The sequence below is a fragment of the Adiantum capillus-veneris genome, chromosome 24, assembly GCF_014529385.1.
Source record: "Adiantum capillus-veneris isolate H3 chromosome 24, ASM1452938v2, whole genome shotgun sequence".
NCBI classification, from domain to species: domain Eukaryota; kingdom Viridiplantae; phylum Streptophyta; class Polypodiopsida; order Polypodiales; family Pteridaceae; genus Adiantum; species Adiantum capillus-veneris.
In genome coordinates this window covers 57,786,004-57,811,877 of record NC_140954.1, presented here as the reverse complement: position 1 = coordinate 57,811,877, position 25,874 = coordinate 57,786,004, and the positions used below count along the sequence as shown (strand labels likewise).

Here is a 25,874-nt window from a genome sequence, read left to right as displayed (position 1 = left end):
AATGCGTACACTAATGATGAGTGGGATGAATTGAATGAGTGTGCTATAGCAACCAAATGCCTACACCTTGGTGAATCCATTTACTTTACCATAATGGATAAGACCAATGCCAAAAATTTGTAGGATAATCTATGTCAGGCTTGGGATGGCAAAAACGCCTCGAACAAGGTTTCCTTGCGGAAGAAATTGATGCACATGAACATGAAAGAAGGCACTAATGTTAGTTCTCATTTGAACGAGTTCAACAACATGTTTTCATAGCTTACTTCAAAAGGTCTCAATTTTGATGATGAAATAAAGGCAATTTTCTTGCTATGTTTGCTACCATCGTCATTGGATACATTCAACACAGCCATAAGCAATTTTGCACTCAATGGCAAGCTAGAGTTTAATAGTGTTGCTGGTGCATTGCTCTCTGAGGAGATTCGATGTCGATGTCTTGCTGCGAGTGGGCATGGTGATGCATATGTGGCTAGTGGCAATTGTTACAAGCAAAAGCAGCATGGTCGTAGCTGTGGTTGTTCGCAGGCAAAATGTAGAGTGTTACTACTACCATAAAAAGGGACACTTGAAGAAATATTTTCACACACAATGTAGCATGATAAGGGAAAAGAGAAATCAAAGTCTGACAAACCTAAAAGCAACATGAAGATTGAAGAGCTTAATGTGACTGAGACTCCAGCCATTGAAAAAGTTTCTGAAGTGTCAAATGATGTGTTGATTTTCACATTGGATTTGAGTACTGATGCATTGCTATCTCATGATGAGTGTTATGCATAGAATTGGATTGTGGACTCAGGTGCTAGCTTCCATGTGACGCCTCATAAGAGTGGTCTTCTATGTACACTGCCACACATGGCACGGTGAAGCTAGGCAATTCTTATGAGCTTGATATATGCGGTGTGGGTAGCATCAAGTTTACTATGCGTAATGGCACTGAGTTTATGCTACATAATGCCAGACATGTACCCAAATTGACAAAGAGTTTGATGTCAATTGGTGATGTCATTTGAACAGTTGGATGATTTGGGTTACACTACCTTATTTACTCATGGTTCTTGGATTATCAAGAAGGGAAACCTTGTCATGCTTAAAGGCCAGAAGTCTGGCTCATTGTACTCATTTTATGTCTCTTTTGTAAAAGAGAATTCTATTTGTGTAGCCGAACTGTCGTCTACAAAGTTGTGGCATAGCTGGCTAGGACATATGAGTCAAAAGGGAATGAAAGCCTTGCAGCGTTCTGGTTATATCCCTGTGTTGAATTACTGTAACTTCTCTTTATGTGAGCATTGTATCTATGGGCAAATAGACTAGGTTGACATCATCGCCTTTGGACAAGGAGTTAGGAAGTCCTCTAGATCTCGTTCATAGCGACTTGTGCGGACCTATGCTAGTCAAGTCTCTAGGGGGAGCGTTATACTTCCTAACATTCATAGACGACTCTACTAGAAAGGTGTGGGTTTACCTCTTGAAGCAGAAGAGAGACGTCTTTAGTGTCTTCTAGAAGCTCTTAGCATTGGTTGAGAACCAATCACGTAAAAAGCTTAAAGCTTTGCATAGTGACAATGGAGGCGAGTACATCTCCTCCAAGTTCAAGGACTTTTGAAGTAAAAGAGGCATTAGAAGACAGTTTACAATGCCTTTTATACCCACCCAAAATGGTATGACTGAAAGGATGAATAGAACCATTCAGTAACGGGTCACTTCTATGTTGTCTATGACCAACTTACCTCAAGAATTTTGGGGAGAAGCTATTACAACACGTCTGCTTATTTGATCAATCGGTCACCTAGTACACCACTAAAGTACAAGGTTCCATAGGAGATATGGACGAAAAAAGAGCCCAATTTATGTGTATATGGGTGTGAGTCATTCTCACATGTGCCAAAAGCGCTTAGACAAAAGGTGGACCCAAAATCACACAAGTGCATATTCATTGGATATGGTGTAGACAGAGAGATGGGATGGGATATTGTCTCTAGCAACCGGAACCTAAGAAGGTCATACACAGCTCACAGGTGATATTTAATGAATCTAAGATGCACAAAAATCTAGTGAAAGACATTGAGTATCGCAGAGTACAGTTTGAGGATGTTCCCTCATTGTCAGTTACACAGAATGTTGGACGTGCTAATGATGTACCTTCCACTAGTACACACACACATGTTGCTCCAGAGAGAGAGGAATCCAGCAGTCAGGTACTTCAGAGATTTACGCGTACATCTCATGCACCTGAGCGTTTTGAGCCAAGATTGGACTACTTGCTAGTCTCACTGATTGCGGTGAACCCACTTGCTACAAAGAGGCCATTCAAATGGATGATAGTGTGAAGTGGGAAGAGGCTATGCAATCTAAGTATAACTTGATTTTAGAAAATGAAACTTGGGAATTGACAGAATTACCTGCGGATAAATATGCATTGCCATGCAAATCGGTGTACAAGAAGAAGTGTATGACAGATGATCCCGAGCCTAAGTATAAGGCTAGATTGGTTGCTAAAGGGTTCAATCAAACGAAAGGCGTGGACTTTGATGAAATATTTTCTCCAGTGGTCAAGATGACTACATTCTGTCTTGTGCTTGGTCTAGTAGCCATCAAAGATTTGGAATTGGTCCAAATGGATGTGAAGATAGTGTTTCTTCATGGGGATCTTGAAGGGGATGTTTACACAAAACAACTAGAAGGTTTTGCGATAACGCTTGAAAAGCCAACATGGGAATAAATGGTGTGTAGACTCAAGAAAGCTTTGTATGAATTAAAGCAAGACTCACGACAATGGTACATTAATTTTGATAAGTACATTCAGTCCCAGGATTATGTACGGAGCCAAGAGGATCATTGCTTGTACACAAAGAGGTTGAATGATGGTTCCCTCATCATTCTAATCTTGTACGTTGATGATATGCTCATAGCCGAGAAGTCAAAAGATGAGATTGAATTGAACAAGGATGCCTTAAGCAAGCACTTTGCTATGAAAGATTTGGGTGATGCACATCACTTTCTTGGTATGCATATCAAGAGAGATTGCACATGTGGTATACTTGAACTTTTGCAAGAAGAGTATATTCACAAGGTCTTGCATCATTTTAATATGCAAGGGGGGAAATTATTGAGTACCCCAATGGCAGCATATGAAAAACTTAGCAGCCATGATTTTCCCAAATCGGATGTTGAAAAGTCAAAGATGGCAAAGATGTTGTATTTCTCGGCAGTTGGCATCTCATGTTCTCCATGGTTAGCACATGACCAGACATTCCATATGCAGTGGGAGTGGTCGGCAGGTTTATGGCAAATCCAGGCAGAAAGCATTAGGAAGCAGTCAATCACATCTTGAGATAGGTCAAGGGCTCGTCTAGCAAGTGATTACGCTTTGGGAACAGTAATGCATCCATAGTTGAATACACTCATTCGAATTATGCGGGTTGTGTGGACACTAGGCGATCCGCATCTGGTAATGTTTTTTTGTCATAAAAGCTAATATCTAACCAACCAAAATGATTTTCTCATATTAAACTGATCATTTAATGTGGAGAATATACGAGAACAAGGGTTAGAATATAGACATGTGCTTATGGATCTATCTCAACACGGGGCCAAGGTTAAAGGTGTCCAAATGAGAGACGGTCTATCAAAGAGCGAGGCTAGCTAATGGAGCTTAAAGACCTTAGGGTTAGCTTCATTAAAGACCTCCAAAGGCTAGTGTTAAAAGAACTTTGACCTTAGGGAAGCTAGGGTTGTGCTTGAGGTGGGAACCTGGCCCAAGCTTGAGGTGCTTGTTGTGCTTGTTGTCTAAGGTGCTTGAGGTGCTTGCTGGCTAAGGTGCTTTCCATACTTGCTGACTATGGTGTTTGAGGGGCTCACAAGTGTTCCAAAAAGTCAACAAGCATCCCTACTCATGGGGGGACAATCCCTCATTATAGGAGCATGAGAGTGAACACACACACACCCTCACACAAGTCAAGACTTGCCTAAAGAAGCAACAGGGACACATGTCAAGTTCCTCTCCATGTTGCCCTCATAAGGTTCCTTAAGCCTATTGGTTGGCCTCTCAAGGGATCCAATGATAATTTAGCTAATTTCATTAATTGTTTATGCATTTATCAAGTCCTCTCTCTCAAAGGGGAAAGGGGGACAATTGTCCCAAGGCTAGCATGGTTGCTTGATATGCACTCTATATGTGATTGGATAAGCTTGAAGGGGTCCAATCAACTTCCAGCATGAGCTACAAGGGGGGCTTGACCAAGGAAGCTAGGGGCTAACTTGGGGGGTATACTCTCCGACTCTCTCTCTCTCTCTCTCTCTCTCTCTCATTGTATGAATTGCAAAGCCTATAATACAAAAGCCTATGGAAGGCGGACCGGTTCCACATAAATCCGATCCTCAGTTGTTGTCATGTTCTCTAATTATCTTTCTTGTAAAATTATTGTGCATGCCAAGTTAATTAAGTATAATGGTTATGTTGCTACCACTAAATAAGTTCACCCTCTATGTTCTCAAAGTAGTCTCATAAAAATGCTCACTCTAATTCTCTTAATTCAGCTATTCTCAAAGTTCATAGGCCATTTCCATTACATTGGTATTAGAGCTACTGGTTTCTCTTTTCTTGCTTAGGAAAAGCTGTCATGAAAGGTTGGACCTATTCATTGCAATAGGGTAAGTGGGACAGGGATCTATTATCTTGGTTGAGAAGGACTTAGTTTGAGGTACACCATTGGGAACTATATTCTTAATAATGGAGTCTCTCGGAGCTTGCCTTTGGCTTAACCATTATTGAGCTACGAGCAAGCTCAACAGGAACCATAATCAACCGAACAATGTTAGACCCTCTCCACTAGTCTCTGCAATCAACCGACTCTAAACCACAGGTGTGGTTGCTTGAGAACTAATTTTTAAAGGTAAAGAAGAGTAGCGACTAAGGTTTTTGAGGGTACCAAAGCACAAAGTAATCTATACATAAGTCTAATTAGCGTGGCTCACAATAATCAAGAGAGTAGAATGAACATAGATAACTTTGATTTTGCACATGAAGGTCCTAATGATGATGTCCCCATGTTTCTAGACTACCTTGTTATTAGGTTCCAATAGGCTATGTGCAACCCTGCTTTGCAAGCCGAAGTTACTCAACAACTTCGTGCTTATGAGATTTCCCTTCCTCTCCAAGAGGAGAGAGAGATTAAGAGGCCTCTTGATGAAACTCCCAAAAGAAGACTCTTTCCCATAAGAGAGGAGGAATCCAAAGAACAAGAAAGAAACGAATCCCTAAGTTCCTCTGAAGATGTGGCTCCACAAAGAGGGTGGTCTAGATGATCGCCAACTTCTCCCAAGAGGAAATGGTCAATCCATAGTCCTTCTCTCGGTCACTCCAAAAGTGAAGAGAGGAAACAAAGGAAGAAAAAGGCAAGAAAAAGGTCACCCTCTTCTCCTTCTTCTTCACCTTCATCCTCTTCTGATGAAAGCAGCAGATATTATCCTAGAGAATAAAAGAGGAGAGGACATCGCAAATCCTACCCTGGGTGGAGAAGGTCCCAAAATCTCAAGAAATTCAAAGAGGGAGGAAAGACTATCTCTTTTCTCCCCTATGATTGCACCTTTGGTGCTACTGACAAAGTATTGGCCTTCATCTAACAGTTTGATGCTGCCTTTGGAGACGAGGGCTTCACGGAGTCCTCCAAGCTATGCCATGTAGCTATGCACTTCGAAAAATCTACTCATCAATGGTGGCCCCCCAATACATGGAAAACTCTATGAGTTTCCATCATGAAGCAATTCCTTGCAAGCGATGCAAAGGACAAAGTGCTTACCAAACGGTGGAGTCTGAAGTTTCTCTTCAACGAGTCTATCCACAAATATGTGGACAAGTTTTGGGATTTACATCTCAAGGCTACCGTCTTTCAAAAGATAGACTTTGCCAAGCAAAAGCAACAATTCTGTGTGGGATTACCTGAAGAAATGATTGAGTATGTCAACTCTCAACAACCTTGTTCTATCACCGAAGTAATCCACCACACTATGGTTGCTTCGTGCATCAATTTTCAACACGGGGCTAAAAGGAATGCCAAGCGCATGGAAAGCAAAGACAAAAATGATGCAAAGGGAAAAAACAATGTCCAAAACTCTTCCCAAGGTAATTCCAAAAACAACAATCAACCCAAGGAGAAGTGAGTTTACAAAGGTAAAAATAAACTCTTTCCTGAAGAGCTAGAAAAATTTTGTAAGGACCAAAAATGTTTTAAGTGTGGGGATCAGGGACATGGCTATCGTTCTTCCCCCAAAAGAAATGCCCACACTGAGACTCCTAGAGCTTCCATGGTCAAAGCTCCAAAAGAGGATTCTCATTGCAAAGGATCACCTCTCTCCTATGCTTGTGAAAAGATAAGAAAGTATGATTCCTTCATCTTGTTTGACTCTGGCTCTACTCACAACTTCATTGCAATGGAGTTGGCCACTAAGTTGGGCATTCAAGCTTTTGAGATGGGAGATACTGTAACTATCGATGGATCTTTCAAGGGAAAACAAGACTACTCCCTTGATTAGGAAGTTGAGGCTTCATTTCCAAATCTATGTCAACAAAGAAGACTTTTTAATCTCTCCTCTCCAACATGAGGATGTTATCCTAGGGGCACCATGGTTCAACCGCATGACTGCCAACATGAAGTTCCCTGAAACGAGAATCTACTTCACCTACAAGGAAAAGAGCATGTATATAGATGCTAATGAGTCCAATCGTACTATACCACTTGTAAATTCACCTGCTTTTGATAAGTCAATGAAAAGCTCAGTTTCTACGTACATGATTTTTGTCAAAGAGTCTCTAAATGATGCTAATGTTTTAACAAAGCAAAGTGTTAGGAATCAAGAACATTTAGACTTGTCTAATTTTCTATATGGATTCCAAGATGTTTTTATCAATGATATCCCTATGGACTTACCTCCAAAATGAGGGGATCATGACCATCGAATTGAGCTCCTACAAGGAAGCTCACCGCCTAACAAACCTCCTTATCGAGTTTCCCAAGCTCAACAAGAGGAGATCATGAGGCAAGTATAAGAATTGGTAGACAAAGGAATGGTGAGGCCTAGATCCTCTCCCTTTGCTCTCTAGTCCTTTTAGTGCAAATGAAAGATGGTACATATCGCATGTGTGTGGAATATCGAGCACTAAACCATATAACTATCAAAAACAGATTTCCTTTACCGCGGGTAGATCTGTTTGATAAGCTATAAGGTTTGACCTACTTCAATAGGATTGATCTTAAAAGTGGCTATCATCAAATAACAATAGTGAATAAAGATAAGCTACAAGGTTTGACCTACTTCAATAGGATTGACCTTAAAAGTGGCTATCATCAAATAAGGATAGTGAATAAAGATATCATAAAGACCACCTTTCGTACAATGTTTGGTCTTTATGAATATCTAGTCATGCATTTTGGCTTGACTAATGCACCGGCCACATTCAATCGTTTAATGGAGAAAATCTTTAGACCCTACCGCAAATTCGTTGGAGTGTTCTTTGATGATATCATCATCTACTCTAAGTCCTTGGAGGAGCACAAGCAACATCTCCATGTGATTTTTGAAGCTTTGAGAGACAACAAGCTTTTTATCAATCGAAAGAAGAGTGATTTTTTTCTTCGAGAGATTCAATACTGAGGTCATATTTATCTCTCAAGATGGTATCCGTATGAATCCATCAAAGCTGGAGGTAATAAAAGCATGGCGTAATCCAAGGAATCTACATGAGCTAAGAAGCTTTATTGGTATGTGTGCATACTATAGATACTTCATAGCCAAATTCTCTCAAATAGTGAGACCATTGCATGAATTAACAAAGAAGAACGTCAAGTACTAATGGACTACTAAAGAGCAAAATGCTTTTGACACGCTCAAAGAGAAGCTTACCTCCCACCCAATCCTTATGCTTCCGGATCTCTTAAAGCCAGTTGAGGTCCAATGTCATGCTTATGGTGATTGCCTTGGAACAGGCTTGCTTCAAGAAGGGCATGCCATAGCATATGAGAGCCAAAGGCTCAATGCTGATGAACGAGTCTTGGGCATATACAAAAAAGAGATTTTAGTTGTTCTACATGCTCTAGACACATGGAAGCACTATCTATTGGGGACTCCATTTATTTTGGAAATGGACCACTAGAGTCTCAAGTACTTCATGAGGCAAACCAAGCTTTTTGATAAACAAATGAGGTGGGAAAATTTTCTTTCACAAATTTATTTTCATATTGCTCACATTGCTCACATTCATATTGCTCAAATTTATTTTCATATTGCTCACATTGCTGGTAAGCATAATCAAGTGGCGATGCACTTTCATGAGATGACCAAGAGTTAATGTGGTGTCTATAAAAACTCACAATGATCTATCTTCTATGATAGATAAGTATACTACTGACCCCGACTTTAGAGACATAATGTCAGACCTTGCATTGGGAAAGAAAGAAGAACCATTCACCTTGAAGGATGGTTATCTTCTCCATGGCAATAGTGAAGGAGTACGAGTGGAAGTGCGACGCGAGAGAGTGCGAGAAGAAGAGCACGACGATATGGTGAACTCGCTCTACTGTAAGAGCATAGTGAGTTCTTATTAGGTTTTTACAAAAGAACATGTGTACATACCTGGCGGCCCGCCCACTTACCTGGGCGACCACATTGGGCTTTATACCCCAACAACCTCCCACTTAAAGTCCAATGTGGTACTTTAAGTGTGAGAGAAGCTACTATACAAGCTAATATACAAGAGATGTAGAAAAGTGATGTACTACCCTACACCTAACTGCTTGCGAAAATGCGCAAAGCTCTCTGAGGGAAGTCCTTTTGTAAGTAGATCAGCAGGATTTTCTGTGGTGTGAACTTTGACAAGCTGAAGTTGCTTATCCTCGAGCATTTCCCTGATGAAATGATACTTCACATCCACATGCTTTGTCTTTGAGTGATAAAATGGATTGCGATCCAATTGTATAGCACTTTGACTATCACAATATAACACAGGCATCTCTTCTTTGATTCCCAAATCTGTTACTAGTCGATTAAGCCAAATTGATTCTTTGCATGCCTCTGATGCTGCAACATATTCAGCCTCTGTAGTAGACTGAGTAACACAATCTTGTAATCTAGAACGCCATGATACTGCTCCACCAGCCAATGTAAAGACATACCCTGACGTAGACCTTCGGTTGTCTAAGTCACCTGCATAATCTGAGTCTGTAAAACCCTTTACACTTAGCTCCTGACTCCCATAGCATATACACATACTCTTTGTAGCTTTCAGGTATCTCAATATTCCTTTCACTGCCTCCCAATGTTTCTTGCTTGGGTTTGACATGTATCGACTTACTACTCCCATTGCAAATGCAATGTCTGGGCGAGTAGAAATCATTGCATACATCAAACTACCCACTGCAGACGCATATGGAATCTTATCCATTTCAGCCTGTTCTTCCTCAGACACAGGACAATCTTGTTTGCTAAGTTTCACATATGGTGGCAATGGAACACTCAATGCCTTTCCCTTCTCCATATTGGAACGTTGCAAAACCTTGTCAATATACTCTGTTTGACATAGCCAAATCAACTTCTTTGATCTGTCTCTCTCAATGCGCATACAAAGTATATGACTTGCCTCACCCATGTCTTTCATGTCAAACGATTTTGCCATCTTTGACTTCAAAGCTGAAATTTCTTCCAAGTGCTTGCCAGCAATCAACATGTCATCCACATACAAAATAAGGATCAGCCAACTGCCATCCTTAGCCTTCTTTGTATATAGACAGTGATCGAACTCACTATGTTTGTAGCCTTGAGAAAGCATAAACTTGTGGAATTTATGGTACCATGCCCTCGGTGATTGTTTTAAGCCATAAAGACTCTTTAACAACTGGCATACCTAATCTTCCTTGCCTTTCTCAACAAACCCTTCTGGCTGCTGCATGTAAATTTCCACATCTAAATCACCATGCAAGAACGTTGTCTTGACATCCATTTGGTGCAACACCAAATCTAATATGGCAACCAATGCAAGAAAGCATCTCAATGTAGTCATCTTGACCACCGAAGAGAAGACTTCATCAAAGTCAATGCCTTGTTCTTGCTTAAAGCCCTTGGCAACAAGCCTTGCTTTGTACTTTGGTTGACTATCATGAGCGGTGATCTTATACCTGTAAACCCATTTACAAGGTAGAGCCTTTTTGCCCTGTGGTAATTTAACTAGCTTCCATGTCTGGTTTTTATGCAGAGCTGTCATCTCTGACTGCATGGCCAATTGCCAATTCCCGGAGTCCTTCATTTGCACTGCTTCCTTGTAACATGAAGGCTCATTGCAATCAGTCAACATGACATAGTTCATAGATGGAACAAACCTATCAGGAGGTCGCGTGACACGTCCACATCTACGCACAATAGGTGGCTCAGGCTCAGCCGCAACCTGTGGTTCCACTCTATCCTGTCCTTGCTCCTCTTGAGCCCTGACATTATGTCTTGCACGTGCATTTCTTGATGGGCCCGTGGGTTACCAAGTCATTCTTAATTGGCTTCATTGTGATCATGTTTTTGTCATTATGTTAATACGATTATGTTAATACACAAGAATTTTTACATGATGGCATAAATATGAAATCCTTGGGGTCCATGTCACCTACACTAGAATTACCTACACATTTTCTAGCATCTTGAGACACAAGGTGAGCTTTGATGTTGGACTCTTGAGGAACTGTAGGCATTTTGAGATATTTATGGATGCTAAAACATACAATGTCAGTGGCGTTCTAAGACACTTGCTCACTTGTTGGCCCAAGCAGGTAGCAACAGGAAGGCATATGAGATGCTCAGTGCTAGAACGCAAAACCACGTGTTGTTGTAGGCAAACGTCAGCTGGTGGGCGATGGCTTTCGAAATTTATTGGGGATAAGCCTAACTTGGGCGGCCATCATGTGTGAACTCTTGATAATGCCTTTAAAAGGCCCAAAAACCTAAATGAAAACTCTCTTTGCTTTGTGGCACACTTATCACTTGCTCTCCTCTTGTATCGTGGCCATGTCCTTAAGGGAATCCATTGGATTCATTTTCTCCTCGGGCTCAAAGTGATGCATTTAGACATCAATGGCCATATAAAGCCATGACACTCCACTTTGACCATTATTATCTCCATGTATTGCAATTGACTTCTTTGACCAAGGTTGATTAAAACATATTGGCAAGTGTGCACTTTTGCGTACACTAAGGGATTCACATATATGCATTAGCTTCAACTCATAAATATTACTATTGATAGATCCATTTTCTTCATAGTGTGAGTTATGTCTTCAACTATGACTCCTTGCCTTATTGTTGGTCACATCTAATGAGACCAAATTTCCATGCCTCCTTGGGAGAATTGGTATCGTATTACACTCAATTATAGGATTCTGCACACTAATAAACAAGTAATACATGACAATTTGTGGTCCCTGGTTCCAATATTTGAAGGCTTTCACCTTTTGAGGAGTAGGATTTTCCTAGGGCGACATTGGTGCGTCTTCCTATTCACCTTCAATGTACTCCCAATAAACTTTACCGATCAAGAAATTGGTGATTTTAAGCTTCCAAGCATTGAAGTTGTTCTTGTCCTGCTTCTCTCTAGCTATAGCACTCAATCTATCATTCTTAGATATGTTTGCAAAAAATTAGAAATCTGCACAAAATCTATAGCTGATCAAACATAGCCTATGTCTATCACATGTGACCACAATAGGTGTACATACACCCAATACACCTCTTCACAACTATATAGTGGATGTGAGAATTGTAGCACTGACTTGAGCTCCCTGCTATACCAAAATGGGAGATTTGCCTTTAAATTTTTGCCCCTAAATGTACTCTAACTCTAGAATGGAGGCTGAAACTTGCTCGAAACTAAAATCTGGTTGCAAAATATCAATCCTCAAGACTACATAGAATCTTGAGTTGCACCGTCTCCCATAGAAATCATCAAAAGCAAAGATCATTAGCGAAACCCCTCGGGGGTGAGTGTGGGGTACCAACATAAGGGGGAGGAGAATGGAGAAATCCTTGCCCTCAATTTTAACTTCTGCTGCTCTTGCTTTTCGCTCACATCTCTTTAGCCACAACTAGGGTTTGATACCATGTAAAGAGATAGAGAAGAAAAGAGCTTGAGCTATTGCAAGCACACATGCGTGTACACAATCAAGAGATCACAAAAAGGAGATGGAGGCACAAACTTGTCGCTTCTTCTTCACTACTCAAAATAATGATAAGGTCTATTAAACATACGTGGAAAATACAACATAATAAGAACTATATACAATGGTCAATCTGAAATCGCTAGTTGAGTTGGCAAAGATAAGTCAGCATCACTCTCGGTAGGTAGACCAAGTCGGTGTAGTCCAATTGTAGTGCCGATCCTAGTGTCCACTACCCCGTACAATGTCAAACGTAGGTGATAAATCATCCAGGAATACCATGTGCTGAGCTTAATATCTCAACATTGCCTTTCTAAGCATTAAGGTAAAGGGGAGGTGGTAGACTATGCTCCTTAGGACACTACCTTTGCTAAACAAAGTACTCATCAAGGGGGTGTTGATGCAAATATAGTGATGCCTAGAGCAAAGGGAAAATTCAATGTGACCTTATATCATACAAAAATGGAGGCTCTCATGGAATCTATATAAAGTCATGTCAAGCATCAAAGATCATGGTTTCTAAGTAAGTAATGGGTGGACATTTAAGAAACTATTCATGTAGTGTGCATTCAAAGGATATTTAAAAAAACCCTTTTACTTAAGATGACTCCTTTTTCTTCAAAAACTTAGGGATTTTTCTCTAAAATCAATTAAAAAACTTCTGTTAATATAATCTTGTTAAAATCTTAAACTTTTGGCAATTTAAAAACCTATTCATTTGAACTCATGTGAGATAACTTACATGTTTAAGAGGTGAATCCCCCAAGGTATTGTGTGTTTTCACACTCAATTTTTCTTGTTGCTTACTAGTGTTTTTTGAGCGGTCATAGTTTACAAAAATGAACTCTTAGAGCTTGTTGACAGTGACTTTTGTGAACCTATGCCTATATTGTTTATTGGGAGGTGCATGATATACCACTACATTCCTTGATGAATACTCATGAAAGGTATGATGTGAATTCTTAGGTAGTAGGGCTTCGCGTTTTAAGAAGTTGAGAGATTTGTTGCACTAGTAGTAAGAAGGAATGTGTAGAATCCTCATGCACTTATTCATAGTCATTCAAGTCATCCTCTCTACTATATAATTCTAGAGAGGATTTTTTAAATATGCACTAAACTATGGAAAGGTCCTACCAAATGGTATCATAAGTTTGATGCATTTGTAAAGTCCCAAGGTTATAGAAGGAGCAAAAGTGATCATTGTCTCTTTGAAGCAAGCATCAAGAGAATGATATCATAGATTTGATGTATTTTTAAGTTTCGAGTATAGAAATAACAATTTTTTTTGGACTCTCTATATATAGATGGTAGTCTATTGATTTTTTGTTCTTTACATGGATGATATGCTTTTAGCATAGACTGGAACAACTTTGAGGTAGATGCGTTGAAGGAAAGGTTGTATCAAAACTTTAACATGAAGAACTTGGGTGAACCAAATATATTCTTGGCATGTGAAGTGACAGGGGAGCAACAAGGTTCATCACGTATCTCCAAAAGAGTAATCAATTAAGTGCTCAAGCATTCCATTATGGAGAGGGCAAAGCCAATAAGTACTCTATTGAATGATGTGCTATGATGGGGATGCATGCATGCATTATATGTGTGTGTGGCAGTTATTAACACGTTTATGGCCAATCTTGCCAAGGAGCATTTGGAGGCAATGAAGGGCGTGTGTAACAAGAAAGGGTATTGAGAGTTGTGCATTTGCTTTGGAGTTAGTAAAGCACATGTCCTTGGTAAAACACACATTTACACAAATGTGGACTACGCGGACAACAAAGGTTCTATTTCAGGCTATGTATATACATTCATGGGGCAATTTTTGTGGTAATCTTGTTCGTGAAACTTTTGCAATATTGCAAGTGTATGTCTATCCCTAAAAGCTGGCTATGTGGCTACATTAGAGGCCAACAAGATGTATTGACTTTGAGTATAGGTTATCCATTGCATGCTTTTTGTTGATCTGTCACTTGAAGTGAACAAGCTAATTGGTGTGATAAAAGATTTTAATATTTTCATTTATCCAAATATAGCCCTCTAATGTTGATATTCCATCAAGTCTTATAATAAAAATACCTAATTAGTTTTTGGTGAGAAGTCTTCAACCTCATTAGTGTCATAGAAGGAGTATCTGATAAGTCAAAGTATCATCAAGACAATTGTAATGGAAATGGCTTATGAACTTTGAGAATATTGGAATTAGGAGAATTAGAGTGAGCATTTTTGTGAGACTACTTTGAAAACATAGAGGGTGAACTTAATTAGCAGTAGCAACATAACCATAGTACTTAATTGACTTGGCATGAACAATACTTTTGCAAGAGAGAGAGTTTAGAGAACTTGAGAAGAGTTGAGGACCGGATTTATGTGGAGCCGGTCCCCCCTCCAATAGGCAACCCTAGCTTGCCTAAGGTCAAAAGAATTTTACACTAACCATTGGAGGTCTTTAAGCTCCATTAGCTAGCCTTGCTCTTTGATAGATCATCTCTCATTTGGACCCCTTTAACCTTGGCCTAGTGTTGAGATAGATCCATAAGCACATGCCTATATTCTAACCCTTGTTCCTGTTTATTCTCCCACATTAAATGATCAGTTTAATATGAGAAAATCATTTGGGTTGGTCAGATATTAGATTTAATGACACAATGATATGAAATGACCAAGGGTCCCTTATTCAATTCTATCACAGGCTATACATAACATGTTAATGTAACTGATGCGCTACAAAATCGAGACCACAATTATACCTCTTGGTTGTGATGTTGTTCCTCTCATTTGCACCATAACATCCATGCATGGAATGTCGATTATCTCTCTGTCTACTTTGTTATCTCCTTGTTTCCTTTCACACTATTGCTGAATCAACTTCCATTGAGAAGGTGATATTAATACTCATCAATGAGATATTTATATACATGGGACACAAAACTTAATGAAAAGCCATCAAAAGCTTGATCTTAAGGCTCCTCTCTTTCTACAATCTTGCCAATAGATTTTACATTATTATCAACTTGTCCTTTTTTTTTTTTTTGGCCATATTCACAATTGTGAGTTGAGATATTTTATATTAACCCGATAAGAATATAACATCCCGCCTTGAGGGGGCTAGGGTATCTTTCCCCCTTAAGCCTCAAGTGAAAGTTGCTTCAAAATCCTCCACAATTTGGAAGCAAATTCACACATTTTGTTATAATCATTAGAGAGACTCCTCCTTTGATGATTCAGGAATCGGTCCTCATCTCTCTCTGGTTCATAAAATCTCTATGTTGGCTTGCTCCTCTTGCACACACTCATTCTGTGGCAGTCCCTCTCTCCTCCTCTCTCTAGCACAAGTCTAGTGTCTTTGGATTTGTCTCTTTGAGGGAATGAGTCCATCGTGAGCTAGGCTTTGATTTTTCTCGAGCCCAACTCATCATTCCCCCTGCTTCCCCCTTGCCAAAACCCACAAAAAATTGCGAGTGAGAGAGAGCGAGTGTGTGTTAGGAGAGAGAGCATGTCGCAAAAAATTCTATTATCCTTTCATAATTGGCCCTCGTCTCTGTATTTTCCTTTCTCTCTCTAGGAAACCAGGAAAATGTTAAAGAGAGAGAAAAGAGAGCATACTTGTGACCAATCATATCAAAGCAATAAAAAAATGCCCCCCCTCTCTCTCTCCTCTCTCTAAGGCTTTTTGTCCGAACAAAGAAAGCTTGCACCCAAAAGTCTGCCATGTAGAACGTGAGCAAGCACTCTTGCACAACAAGCACACGCAGGAAGGAGGGCAGCTCTCCGTTATCTCAAAAAAAAGAGAGAGAGAGAGAGAGAGAGAGAAGGGGGAGAGAGAGGCTGGAGCAAAGACAGAGCATGTGCGTGTCGTAAGGCCTAGAGGGAGCAAGCTCAGATCAGCAAATTTGGAGGGAGGGAGAGAGAGAGGAGGGGAGGGAGGGGCTGCTTAAGAGTACCAGCTCAGCACACAGAGAGAGAGAGAGAGAGAGAGAGAGAGAGAGAGGGCACCCACATTTCTGCGTGCCTTTTGAATACAACTCCTTCCTTAAAATTGTGCTTGCATACGCCTTTGGTGTTGCTAGGCTAGGCATGAAGAAAGGGGGGGGAGAGCTCCTTTCAGAGCACCTCTCTCTTTCCTTGGAAGTCCCTGTCACTCATGTCATGAGAATCGCCACGAGGGCGCTGAGCTAGAGAGAGGGGTGTGTGAGAGAGTGTGTGTGTGTGTGAGAGAGAGAGCATTTCTTGCACTCTCTACCGCACCCAGCTTTCTTTAGCATTTTTCTCTGGTTCCCTTCTCCTTGCACTACGTCTACTAAACTCTGCAGTGCAGCCCTTCCTCTTTGGTGGTCTTTCCATAGGCAGGAAAAATCTCTCGTTTCCATCAAGCTGTCCATTGTGACATAACCACTCCGTCTTCATGTGGCTTCCATAGCTCCTCTCTGAGTACTCACCTTTGCCAATTAAGGGGCTCTGCTCTCTCCTTCAAGCTAATCTCCCACAAAGCAGGCAGTAGTCCACCATTGCTCTGTTTGTTAGGGGCATGAGGGGTTTTAGTAGATACTGGCCACGACCAAGAAGAGGATGCTCCGATTTGCGTGCACACCTGTAAAGCCTCTTTTTGAGTAAAAGTTTAATTCAAGGTACTTATGATACGGGCTGGCTACCTTCCATACAAGCATCTATACAAGCAAAGAGCTGCAATGGTGTGATTTGATATGATCGCGAGAGCAGCGGTGTGTTGAAGATTTTGGAGCCAAGCAAGCAGAGAGATGATAGAGGAGTTCTTCAGTCTACTCTCAACACTTTTTTGGCTTCAGTGCGGCACCGTGCTGGACCCATATGCATGACAATTACTGCCAGAAAACATGGCTTTCTCTTCCGATGCAAAGATCATTCTCTGCAAGAAACCCCATCTCAACGGCACTATACGGAAGCCAATTCATGCCCCTGGACCGGGCAGGCTAGCAGCGAAGTGGTGGTTCCGCACCGCAAGCTTCTCTAATCTTGCTCCTCCACCTCCTCCTCAAAGAGCCAAGCGTCTCGGGTGGTCATGGAACATGATGACACTAGTTTGGCTCTTTGCCATTGCAGGTTTTATCGTCGCATGCATTGTTTACCACTTTTTCAGCAGTGAGCACTACAAGCATTACGAGGACACACTAGTTAACATGTGTGATGAAAGAGCCCGGATGCTCCAACATCAATTTGCAGTGAGCATGAACCATGTGCATGCATTGGCAATTCTGGTGTCTACTTTCCACTTGGGAAAATATCCTTCAGCAATTGATCAGGTACATTTTATTTCAAGCCTCATTCTTAGTGTCTGTGTATGCGATTGCGTCACTTGCATGCGTCATGGTTATATGTAAGTCACATATCAATTGACCAAGGGACACCATGAATTTTTCACAGAAAACTTTTGCAACCTACACTGCCCGTACTGCGTTTGAGCGGCCCCTTATGACTGGAGTAGCATACGCTCAAAGGGTCCTTCATGCTGAACGAGCGGCTTTTGAAAGTGAGCAAGGATGGGTCATCAGGACCATGCACTCAAAGGAACCTAGTCCAGTTCAAGACGAGTACGCACCAACAGTACTCTTCCAAGAAACACTCCGGCACTTGGCGTCTCTTGATATGATGTCAGGGGAGGTGAGAATATCTACCATTGGACAGCGAACTGTGTGTATGTATGTGGCTGTTTTAGGTGTGCCTCATTTGTTCTACAGGTAACATATTTGGTATTTAGCCTGCACTTATTCTGCATGAATGTGCGACCATGCGATGTAGCCTTGGAGATGTTTCTTGTATTGTTCACTTTATCCTTGGCATCTAATGTTGTTCCTATGCTGTAGGAGGATCGAGAAAATATCTTGAGAGCCCGAATGACAGGCAAGGGTGTCCTCACAAGCCCATTCAAGCTTTTGGAATCCAACCACTTGGGTGTTGTCTTGACATTTGCTGTATACAACAAAGACCTTCCTCCTGATGCAACATCGGATGAGAGGAAGAACACAGCAGCAGGGTGTGTTTTTCTTTTATATTTGCTATCGAGATTCGAAAGAACAATTGTGATGTGCTGCTATGTGCAATAGTGTTCTGGTGGTGCCAATTCGTTGGCTTTATCAACCTTGCATCTGAAATCTTGCTCTTTGCCAAACATCAATGTGCTATAACAAAGATTGTCTATAGCCTGAAAATTGCGGCTTTAACCTTAGTTTTTAAGAATGGAGGAACCTACTCTCAAATGAGGAAGAAATAGAAAACATTCATATTGATGTGCCTTCGGAGATAATATCTGCGTAAACCAGATCATGGAACATATGCCATATGCTTGACTAGCATACCAGCATTGAGATCTAGACTCTGCAAGAAGTAATATTTCAAATCAAGTTCTAACTTGTGCGAACTAGTATTTTATGGATGAAATATTATCGTTCAACATTGAAACACTTGAATTCTAAACATGTGGACATGTTTTATATGGACGAGATTTTATCTTTCAGCATTGAAACACTTGAGTTCAAGCTAACTTACTCTGTTGGGCGACTCCAATGATTCCCTGACATCACCTACGGGTGGCGTTACTAACAAGGGGACATGGAATAAATGACATGGCATAAAAATATTCTTTACTCCGAAACTTGCTCTTTTCCCCTTGCTGGCTCCAGCCCAAAAGAGTAAAAGGTAAAGTTCAAGCTAACAGAAGCAAAAACGCAAGATCAAAATATGAGGCTATGGTCTGAGAATGATGACTTCATTGGACAGCATCCATGAATTTTTACGCGTAAACATGCATTTTGGCAGCTCTGTTTAAACTATTTGAAGGTGAATTCGTCGTTTTTCTGAATTTGTGCATGTGGGTGAGAAGGATGTAAAGTGGGTTCTAAGTTTAGTTTGCCATTACGCAGGCTTATGTTTCTTGACCATAAGCAGTCTTTCTTAATGTTGCCATGGTGTGTTCTAGGTACCTCGGTGGAGCGTTTGATTTTGAGTCACTTGTACAGAACTTACTAGAGCAGCTTGCAAAGAAGGAAGCCATCATTGTTAATGTATATGACGTAACTAATTCAACACGGCCTCTTGTGATGTATGGACCAGATGACCTCTCAGATGTGACATCGTCTCATGTTAGCTCCTTGGATTTTGGTGACCCTTACAGGAAGCACGAAATGAGATGCAGGTATGGTGACAAGACCCAGTAGTGCTCCACATTGTTTGAAGAACGGATCACTTATTGTTTAATTGACTGATGTGCCAGGTTAGCAAGGAAACCCCCGCTTGCAAGACTAGCTATCGGTTTTGCTAGTGGAGTGCTTGCACTTGTAGCACTCATCTGCTCCATGGTGTATAACGCACACATGCATGTGAGGAAGGTAGAAGAGGATTATCGAAAGATGGAGGAGTTGAAGGTTAGAGCTGAGGCTGCTGACATTGCGAAGTCACAGGTTGGTTTCATGTATTTAACTAGGCTTTTATTTGTACAGTCCGCCCGACTTGCTAACAATTTTTTGTTTTTCCAGTTTTTGGCAACTGTGTCTCATGAAATACGAACTCCGATGAATGGAGTATTGGGTACGTTTCTTAACGGGATGTCCTCTATATTATACTGTAGCAAATAAAATTTGATTCTTGAAATGCTAACCTTAGAACTACTTACTGACCATATTGTGCAAATCTTTCATCCTAGAATTGTTGTTATTCTAATATGAATGGAGTGATAATGTTGAAGATGAGCTCTCTTGGCTCTCTGCCATATTATACTACACATTTGATACATTTTCGCCTCCTACTTTTTGAGGCACCCATCAATCGCCTCTATTGGCAGAGCATATTGTTTTCCATGCATTTGCTGTGTATCCACGTAGATGTCCCAACATCAGACACGTGTGTTCATTTTTTCGCCCATGCACTTACTTTTCATCAGCGGCGGCAACAACCAACCATCACAACAATCTTCCAGCTTAATCTCTAAGTTAGTGTTATAGCTATCATTTTCCTCTTTCATATTAAATCACTTCTGCAGCTATATGTACTCTACTACCATTGCCATATTTACTTCTATTAGCTGGTACATATAAACTACTCAAGTGGTTATACCAAAGGCAATTTTATGTCTGATACCAAGTACTACATCTTTTCTTACATCAGCTTGTCAGATACCAATTATCCATTAACTGCATATGTTGAGAGGAAATGTACAATTAATAATGATACACATACACAATTGATAATGATGACATATATGTGAGAGTTACGCCTGTTTTCCGTTAATGTAAAGATGCCCCTTTTATCTTTGAATGCAGGAATGCTGCAGATGCTCATGGACACAGAATTGGACACCACCCAGCAGGATTTTGCCAGAACTGCTCAAGCAAGTGGCAAAGCCTTAATAACATTGATCAATGAAGTTCTTGACCAGGCAAAGATAGAGTCTGGTCGCATTGAACTGGAGGCAGTTCCATTCGATCTGCGAACTATCATTGATGATGTGCTCTCTCTTTTCTCAGGGAAAACTCGAGACAAGGGGATAGAGGTACACATATACAATGCTTGCCCCATTCATCTGCCCAATCAAATTAGACTCATAAGCATTGTTTTGACAAACCTTTCTATTTCTTGTGGGGAAGCTTGCTGGGTTTGTTTCGGATAGGGTGCCCCATATAGTTGTTGGAGATCCAGGCCGTTTCAGACAAATTATTACCAATCTCGTGGGAAATTCTGTCAAAGTGAGTCTCTCTTTTTAAGCAAAGCATTTTTGCTAATAAAGGGGTTCTCTCTCTTAATTACATACATATGTTTTCATGCTTTATGCGTCTTCTTTCAAATTGTCTATTCATGCATATACATGTGTGCATGTTCTATTCACATGCCTATAGATAGTCACACAGGTGATTGTACTCACTTTAAAACAAATACATCATGCCTTTCATCCTCTGAATCACGTGTGTTCAAACTTGTAACTTTTTTGACTGATGAAATCTACATAATATTCAGTTCACAGAGACTGGCCATATCTTTGTATGCGTCCATATTTGGGAGGATATTGAATCAGTGCGAGCAAGCAGTGCCAAGGCTTTGTCCAAAGAGCTGACAGACGGCAGGCCAAAGTTCTGTAGTGTGATTCCCTGCAACACCCTAAGTGGTTTTGCAGTAGCAGACCAACAGAACAGTTGGGACATGTTTGAGCTCCTTAGAAACAGGAGTTGCAAGCCATGCGATAATTTTGAAGTGGGAGATTCGGTTCGACTATTTGTGAGTGTTGAAGATACGGGTGTCGGTATCCCTTTACAAGCTCAACAGAGAATTTTCATGCCCTTTATGCAAGCAGATAGTTCGACCTCTAGAACATACGGAGGAACTGGGATTGGCTTAAGTATAAGCAAGTGCCTTGCTGAGCTCATGAATGGGGAGATGAAGTTTAAGAGTGTGGAAGAAGTTGGATCAACCTTCACATGCACTCTTGAGCTGAAGAAAGGCCCATCCAACTGGGTGGAGGATAAGCGAAGATCGTTGAGTGATCCATTGCCAACCAGGTTTAAGGGCATGAGAGCACTTGTCGTCGATGGGAAGCACGTGCGGTCTGAAGTGACAAAATACCACCTTCAAAGATTAGGGGTACATGTTGAGGTATATCATGACTCTCGAGCTGCTGTCCATGTGCTGTTGGGACAGAACAAAGTGGCCAATGGCGAAGCCAGGTTAGTTCGTCCTTCTTTTCTTTGGTAAGGGTATGAGAGAAACAAATGCCTTCGAGTTTTGTTCGGATTTGCAATGTACCATATATGAATAATGCTCTCTGTATTACAGAGCAATGGTGCCTCTCGACATGATTCTTGTTGATAAAGATGCATGGGGAGCATCCACAGGGCTTTCATTCCCATCAGTAATTTCTGAAGCTAGGCAAAAATACTCTGTCATGGCTCATTGGAAGCTTCAAAAGGAGCCAAAATTAATACTCTTGGCAACTTCAATCACCCCTGCAGAGACCGAAAAAGCAAAAGCCATGGGATTTGTGGAAACAGTGATAATGAAGCCTTTGCGACCCAGCTTGATGGCTGCCTGCCTTCAACAAGCTCTTGGCTTGGGAAGCAAAGAATGCCAAGGGCGAGGTCTCAAAGGACCTACGAAGCTGCACAGCCTCTTACATGGGAAAAAGATTCTTGTTGTGGATGACAATCTTGTCAACCGGAGAGTGGCCGCTGGTGCCCTGAAGAAATATGGGGCGAGTGTCGAGTGTTGCGACAGTGGAAAAGCTGCAATTACACTTCTTCAGCCTCCTCACAGCTTTGATGCCTGCTTTATGGACATTCAAATGCCAGAGATGGACGGGTATGTGTATGTCTCATGTGCCAACCACCTCAATGGTGCATTTATAATTTCCATTAGTCTGCATGTGGTGCAATCTTATAAGAAAGACGTGTTCTGTTTTGCATGCGATATTGTTACAACATTGTAATCTATCGACCACTGAATAATGGGAAACAATGGAAGTCATGTGATTGTGTGCTTGAATTTATGCAACAAAAATACCCTGTCGATATCCTTCAAGGGCCCTTGCCAATGTATGCACGATATGCTAACATGGACTACAAGACCGGATATCCGGATCGTCCAGTCCTTTTTGTAATGAAATCGCTTAAAAGAGACGTTCTTACTTACACGTAAGTTTTGTGTCAGGTTTGAGGCCACACAACACATCCGCAGAATAGAGCGTTTGGCTCTCGAGCAGAAAACCTGCAAAGAGCAGAGTCTGACTCGAGAGGGTAGACAGCATGTCCCTATTTTTGCAATGACAGCTGATGTTATTCAAGCAACCCCTGATGAATGTGAGAAATGTGGGATGGATGGATATGTGTCCAAACCTTTCGAAGAAGAGCAACTGTACCTAGTGGTCGCTAAATGCTTGGAGTTGCCGTCCACTCCAGAGAAATCAGCATTGTCATAACCTTCAGAATCCCAAGCTAGCCAATTGCAGATAATAGTAATTTTGGTGCTCACTTTCTTGCGTACTAAAAGTAAGCTTACCTGGCTACCAAGCTCCTTGAACTGTGGTTTATGCTTCAATTTTGCTATGGAGCTCTAATATGACAGATTGGGTGGGGGCCATCAAAAGCTGCTCCAAATCACGGCGCAGGTGATTGTGGGCCTGCAAGACATGTCAAAACAACTAAATCTAACCAGTAAGTATAATTGAGTAAACACTATCATTGTGATGCATAAGACATCCCCCCCCCCCCCCCCCCCCCCCCCCCCCCGCGCCGTGCGCATCCACACACAATAGTGTAAAGAAATTGATTTTTGCGACTTATCTGGGTGATTCTGTGCAGATTGGTTTGCCATTACCAAAATCGCATGCAATTGTGTACCCCAAATTTAACTTCATGGATGACAATGGAGTAATTAACAAACTCGATGGAAACTGAGACAACTCACATGAGCAGATAGACATTTTACAATTGTGTGGAGAAATCAATCAACGTTACTTCATCGAATAACATGAATTCAACGAAATAGTAGGTGGCAAGATGCAGAAGAAGTGAAAGCCTTACATGTGATACTCTGCTCCATCTGAAGAAACACATCATGACAAGAGACCTCTCTACTTATAACGACTCCTAGCCTGCATTTGAGATTTGTATCACGGCCTTCTAGCTGTAGATGAGAGAAGTAAAGAGCCATTTCATAACCCAAGGAAGCAGAATAACCCATCAACGATCCTTACATGACTGGGAAGTTCTGTGGAACCACAATCCAAAGAGAAATGAAATGCTGGTGATTCTGCTATGGACGGTAGTCTGTTGCTCTTCACAGGCGCTAAGAATTGTTCCTTTCGGATCTTCGCAAAACCAGGAATTGTGCATAGGAAGAGCATTGACGAGACGAGAGTCCTTCCCTTGTACAGCGTTCAATAGTCCTTGTTGAAAGCTCTCTCGTCTTTATGAGGTCCTACCATGTCAAAATATCTCTCTTCTCTCTCTCTCTCTCTCTCTCTCTCTCTTGAATAATAGGTCTCGAGTTCAGCTCTCCTCGTCGGCTAGATCTTTAGGGATAGTTTCCTACAATGTTACAACTCTCTTCTTCTTCTCTCTCTCTCTCTCTCTCCCGCGATTGTTACTATGACTCTCTCTCTCTCTCTCTCTCTCTCAAATCTACTATGTGGACTCTCAATTGTGATGCTCACTTTCATATTTCTCAAGCATTCGAAGTCACTCATAAGCTCGACACACTCCACTTGGTTTCTTTCTTTTGGTCCCATATGTCATATTTGACCTTCAAGTTCAATAGTGAAATCTCTTGTTAGATTTTTTATCCCAGTTCTCTTCGGTCATAGGTTGCGAGTTCAAAGCACATTGGATAGACCTTTGAGGTCTCATGCGAATGTCCTTGGGCTTCAAAAACTCTCTCTCTCTCTTCCTTCTCGCAAGGCTCCTCATCTTGAGATTCATCCTATAGATTTTTTCAAGTCTCTTGAGATAGTTTCCTCACATTAAGCTTCCCTTGTTTTGGTGACTAATTATTCAAGTGTAAGTGGGTATCTTGCCTTTATCAACACTAGGGCTTGCCCTTGCTAAATTCCTTCCAATTGAAGGGTTGTATCTGTATTTAGACCACTCTAGGCTCCACACTTGGTAGTTGATTAATACCACTTAAGGTGTTGAAACAATCTCCATGAGGCGGCCATTTTTACACTCTGAAGGCCTACTTCCATAATGTGAACCGGCCTAGTAACTAGTCTCGAGCACCCACAAAAATATAAATAATACCAAAAAATCAAGAAAAACATAAAATTTCTCCATTCAAGCAAGTGTACCATGACTGTTTATTAATCAAGGCCTTAGGGTCCTACACACATTTGAGGAATGGCGCCAAAATATCATGGTGCTAACAACTTACATGTTCCATCAAGGTCCAGGGTCGCGGGGCAGGGGATCTCGGCCACTGATCTACTGTCCATTATTGACAGTAATTTCAGCATGGGTCGTCAGATGTGAGACAAATCAGCACGCATAATCACTCATGGCAATGATTGGCAATCATTTTATGACACCTCAGCATGCAGAAAAATGGCTGCCTGTACTTGCGCTGCAGGATTGCACATGCTCGTCGTCAGAATCCAGTGCTTGGCCCCCCTCCCCTAGACCTTGATGGTCGGGAAAGGTCTTTTAGTGAACCGGCGGGGAGCCGGGAGCCATGGCGGGAGCACTTTTTACGGGGAAAGGTCAGTAAAAGACCTTTCCCTACCCCATCAAGAGTATCAATGCATAGTAGTTTCACCATACACAACCACACATTTTTGTGTGCATGTATGGATGTGGATGTGTGTGCTTTTAAATATGCGTGCCTTGAGAAATTTATATAGAATACATAGTTGTAGCCAATTTACCTCTAGATATTATTATGTGAAGATTTTTTTCACAATATATATATATATAATATCTACTAACATAATATGGCGGAGGCCGTGACCCTTTACACGTGTCACGTTCTGCGAGATAAAGGCTATAAGCCAAAAGTGGGGGAACGAAAAAGAGAGAGAGAGCTCAGAGGGGGAGCGAAGGAGAGAGAGAGGCCGCCGAAGACGGCTGGCAGTACTCCTATATACATATTTTGGAGCTATGATGCCGTCCTCTCTTTGTGTTTCTCCCTTGAGATAGTCTAAGGCAGTGTTTGCAAAAAAATGGTCTCTAATGTGTTTTAATT

General features: G+C 41.2%; 1 protein-coding gene and 1 long non-coding RNA gene across 3 annotated transcripts; one reads left to right on the top strand and one right to left on the bottom strand.

The window, feature by feature from the left end:
* The first annotated feature begins 16,124 nt into the window (after positions 1 to 16,124).
* LOC147426422 (putative histidine kinase 6) lies at positions 16,125 to 24,120 on the top strand. Its single transcript, XM_086499147.1, has 12 exons — positions 16,125 to 17,464; positions 17,586 to 17,822; positions 18,026 to 18,195; positions 19,138 to 19,353; positions 19,432 to 19,618; positions 19,694 to 19,745; positions 20,477 to 20,706; positions 20,801 to 20,899; positions 21,168 to 21,871; positions 21,981 to 22,502; positions 22,851 to 23,353; positions 23,501 to 24,120. The coding sequence occupies exons 1-11, from the start codon at positions 17,039 to 17,041 to the stop codon at positions 23,116 to 23,118; spliced, it is 3,111 nt and encodes a 1,036-aa protein (XP_086355273.1). The 5' UTR covers positions 16,125 to 17,038; the 3' UTR covers positions 23,119 to 23,353; positions 23,501 to 24,120.
* Positions 23,199 to 24,045, bottom strand: LOC147426423 (uncharacterized). 2 transcript variants are annotated; one of them, XR_015186297.1, is made up of 3 exons: positions 23,896 to 24,045; positions 23,723 to 23,825; positions 23,199 to 23,319 (listed from the first exon to the last, which is right to left on the bottom strand). It is a non-coding gene; the product is annotated as an uncharacterized LOC147426423 (long non-coding RNA). The 2 variants fall into 2 exon arrangements; XR_015186296.1 differs by having other exon boundaries at positions 23,203 to 23,340.
* Positions 24,121 to 25,874: the final 1,754 nt, after the last annotated feature.

Coding starts and splice junctions, on each gene's coding strand:
- LOC147426422 (XM_086499147.1), top strand. CDS start 17,039: ATGGCTTTCTCTTCCGATGCAAAGATCATTCTCTGCAAGAAACCCCAT. Junction 17,823..18,025: donor TTGATATGATGTCAGGGGAG/GTGAGAATATCT, acceptor CCTATGCTGTAG/GAGGATCGAGAAAATATCTT. Junction 21,872..21,980: donor GTGGCCAATGGCGAAGCCAG/GTTAGTTCGTCC, acceptor TCTGTATTACAG/AGCAATGGTGCCTCTCGACA.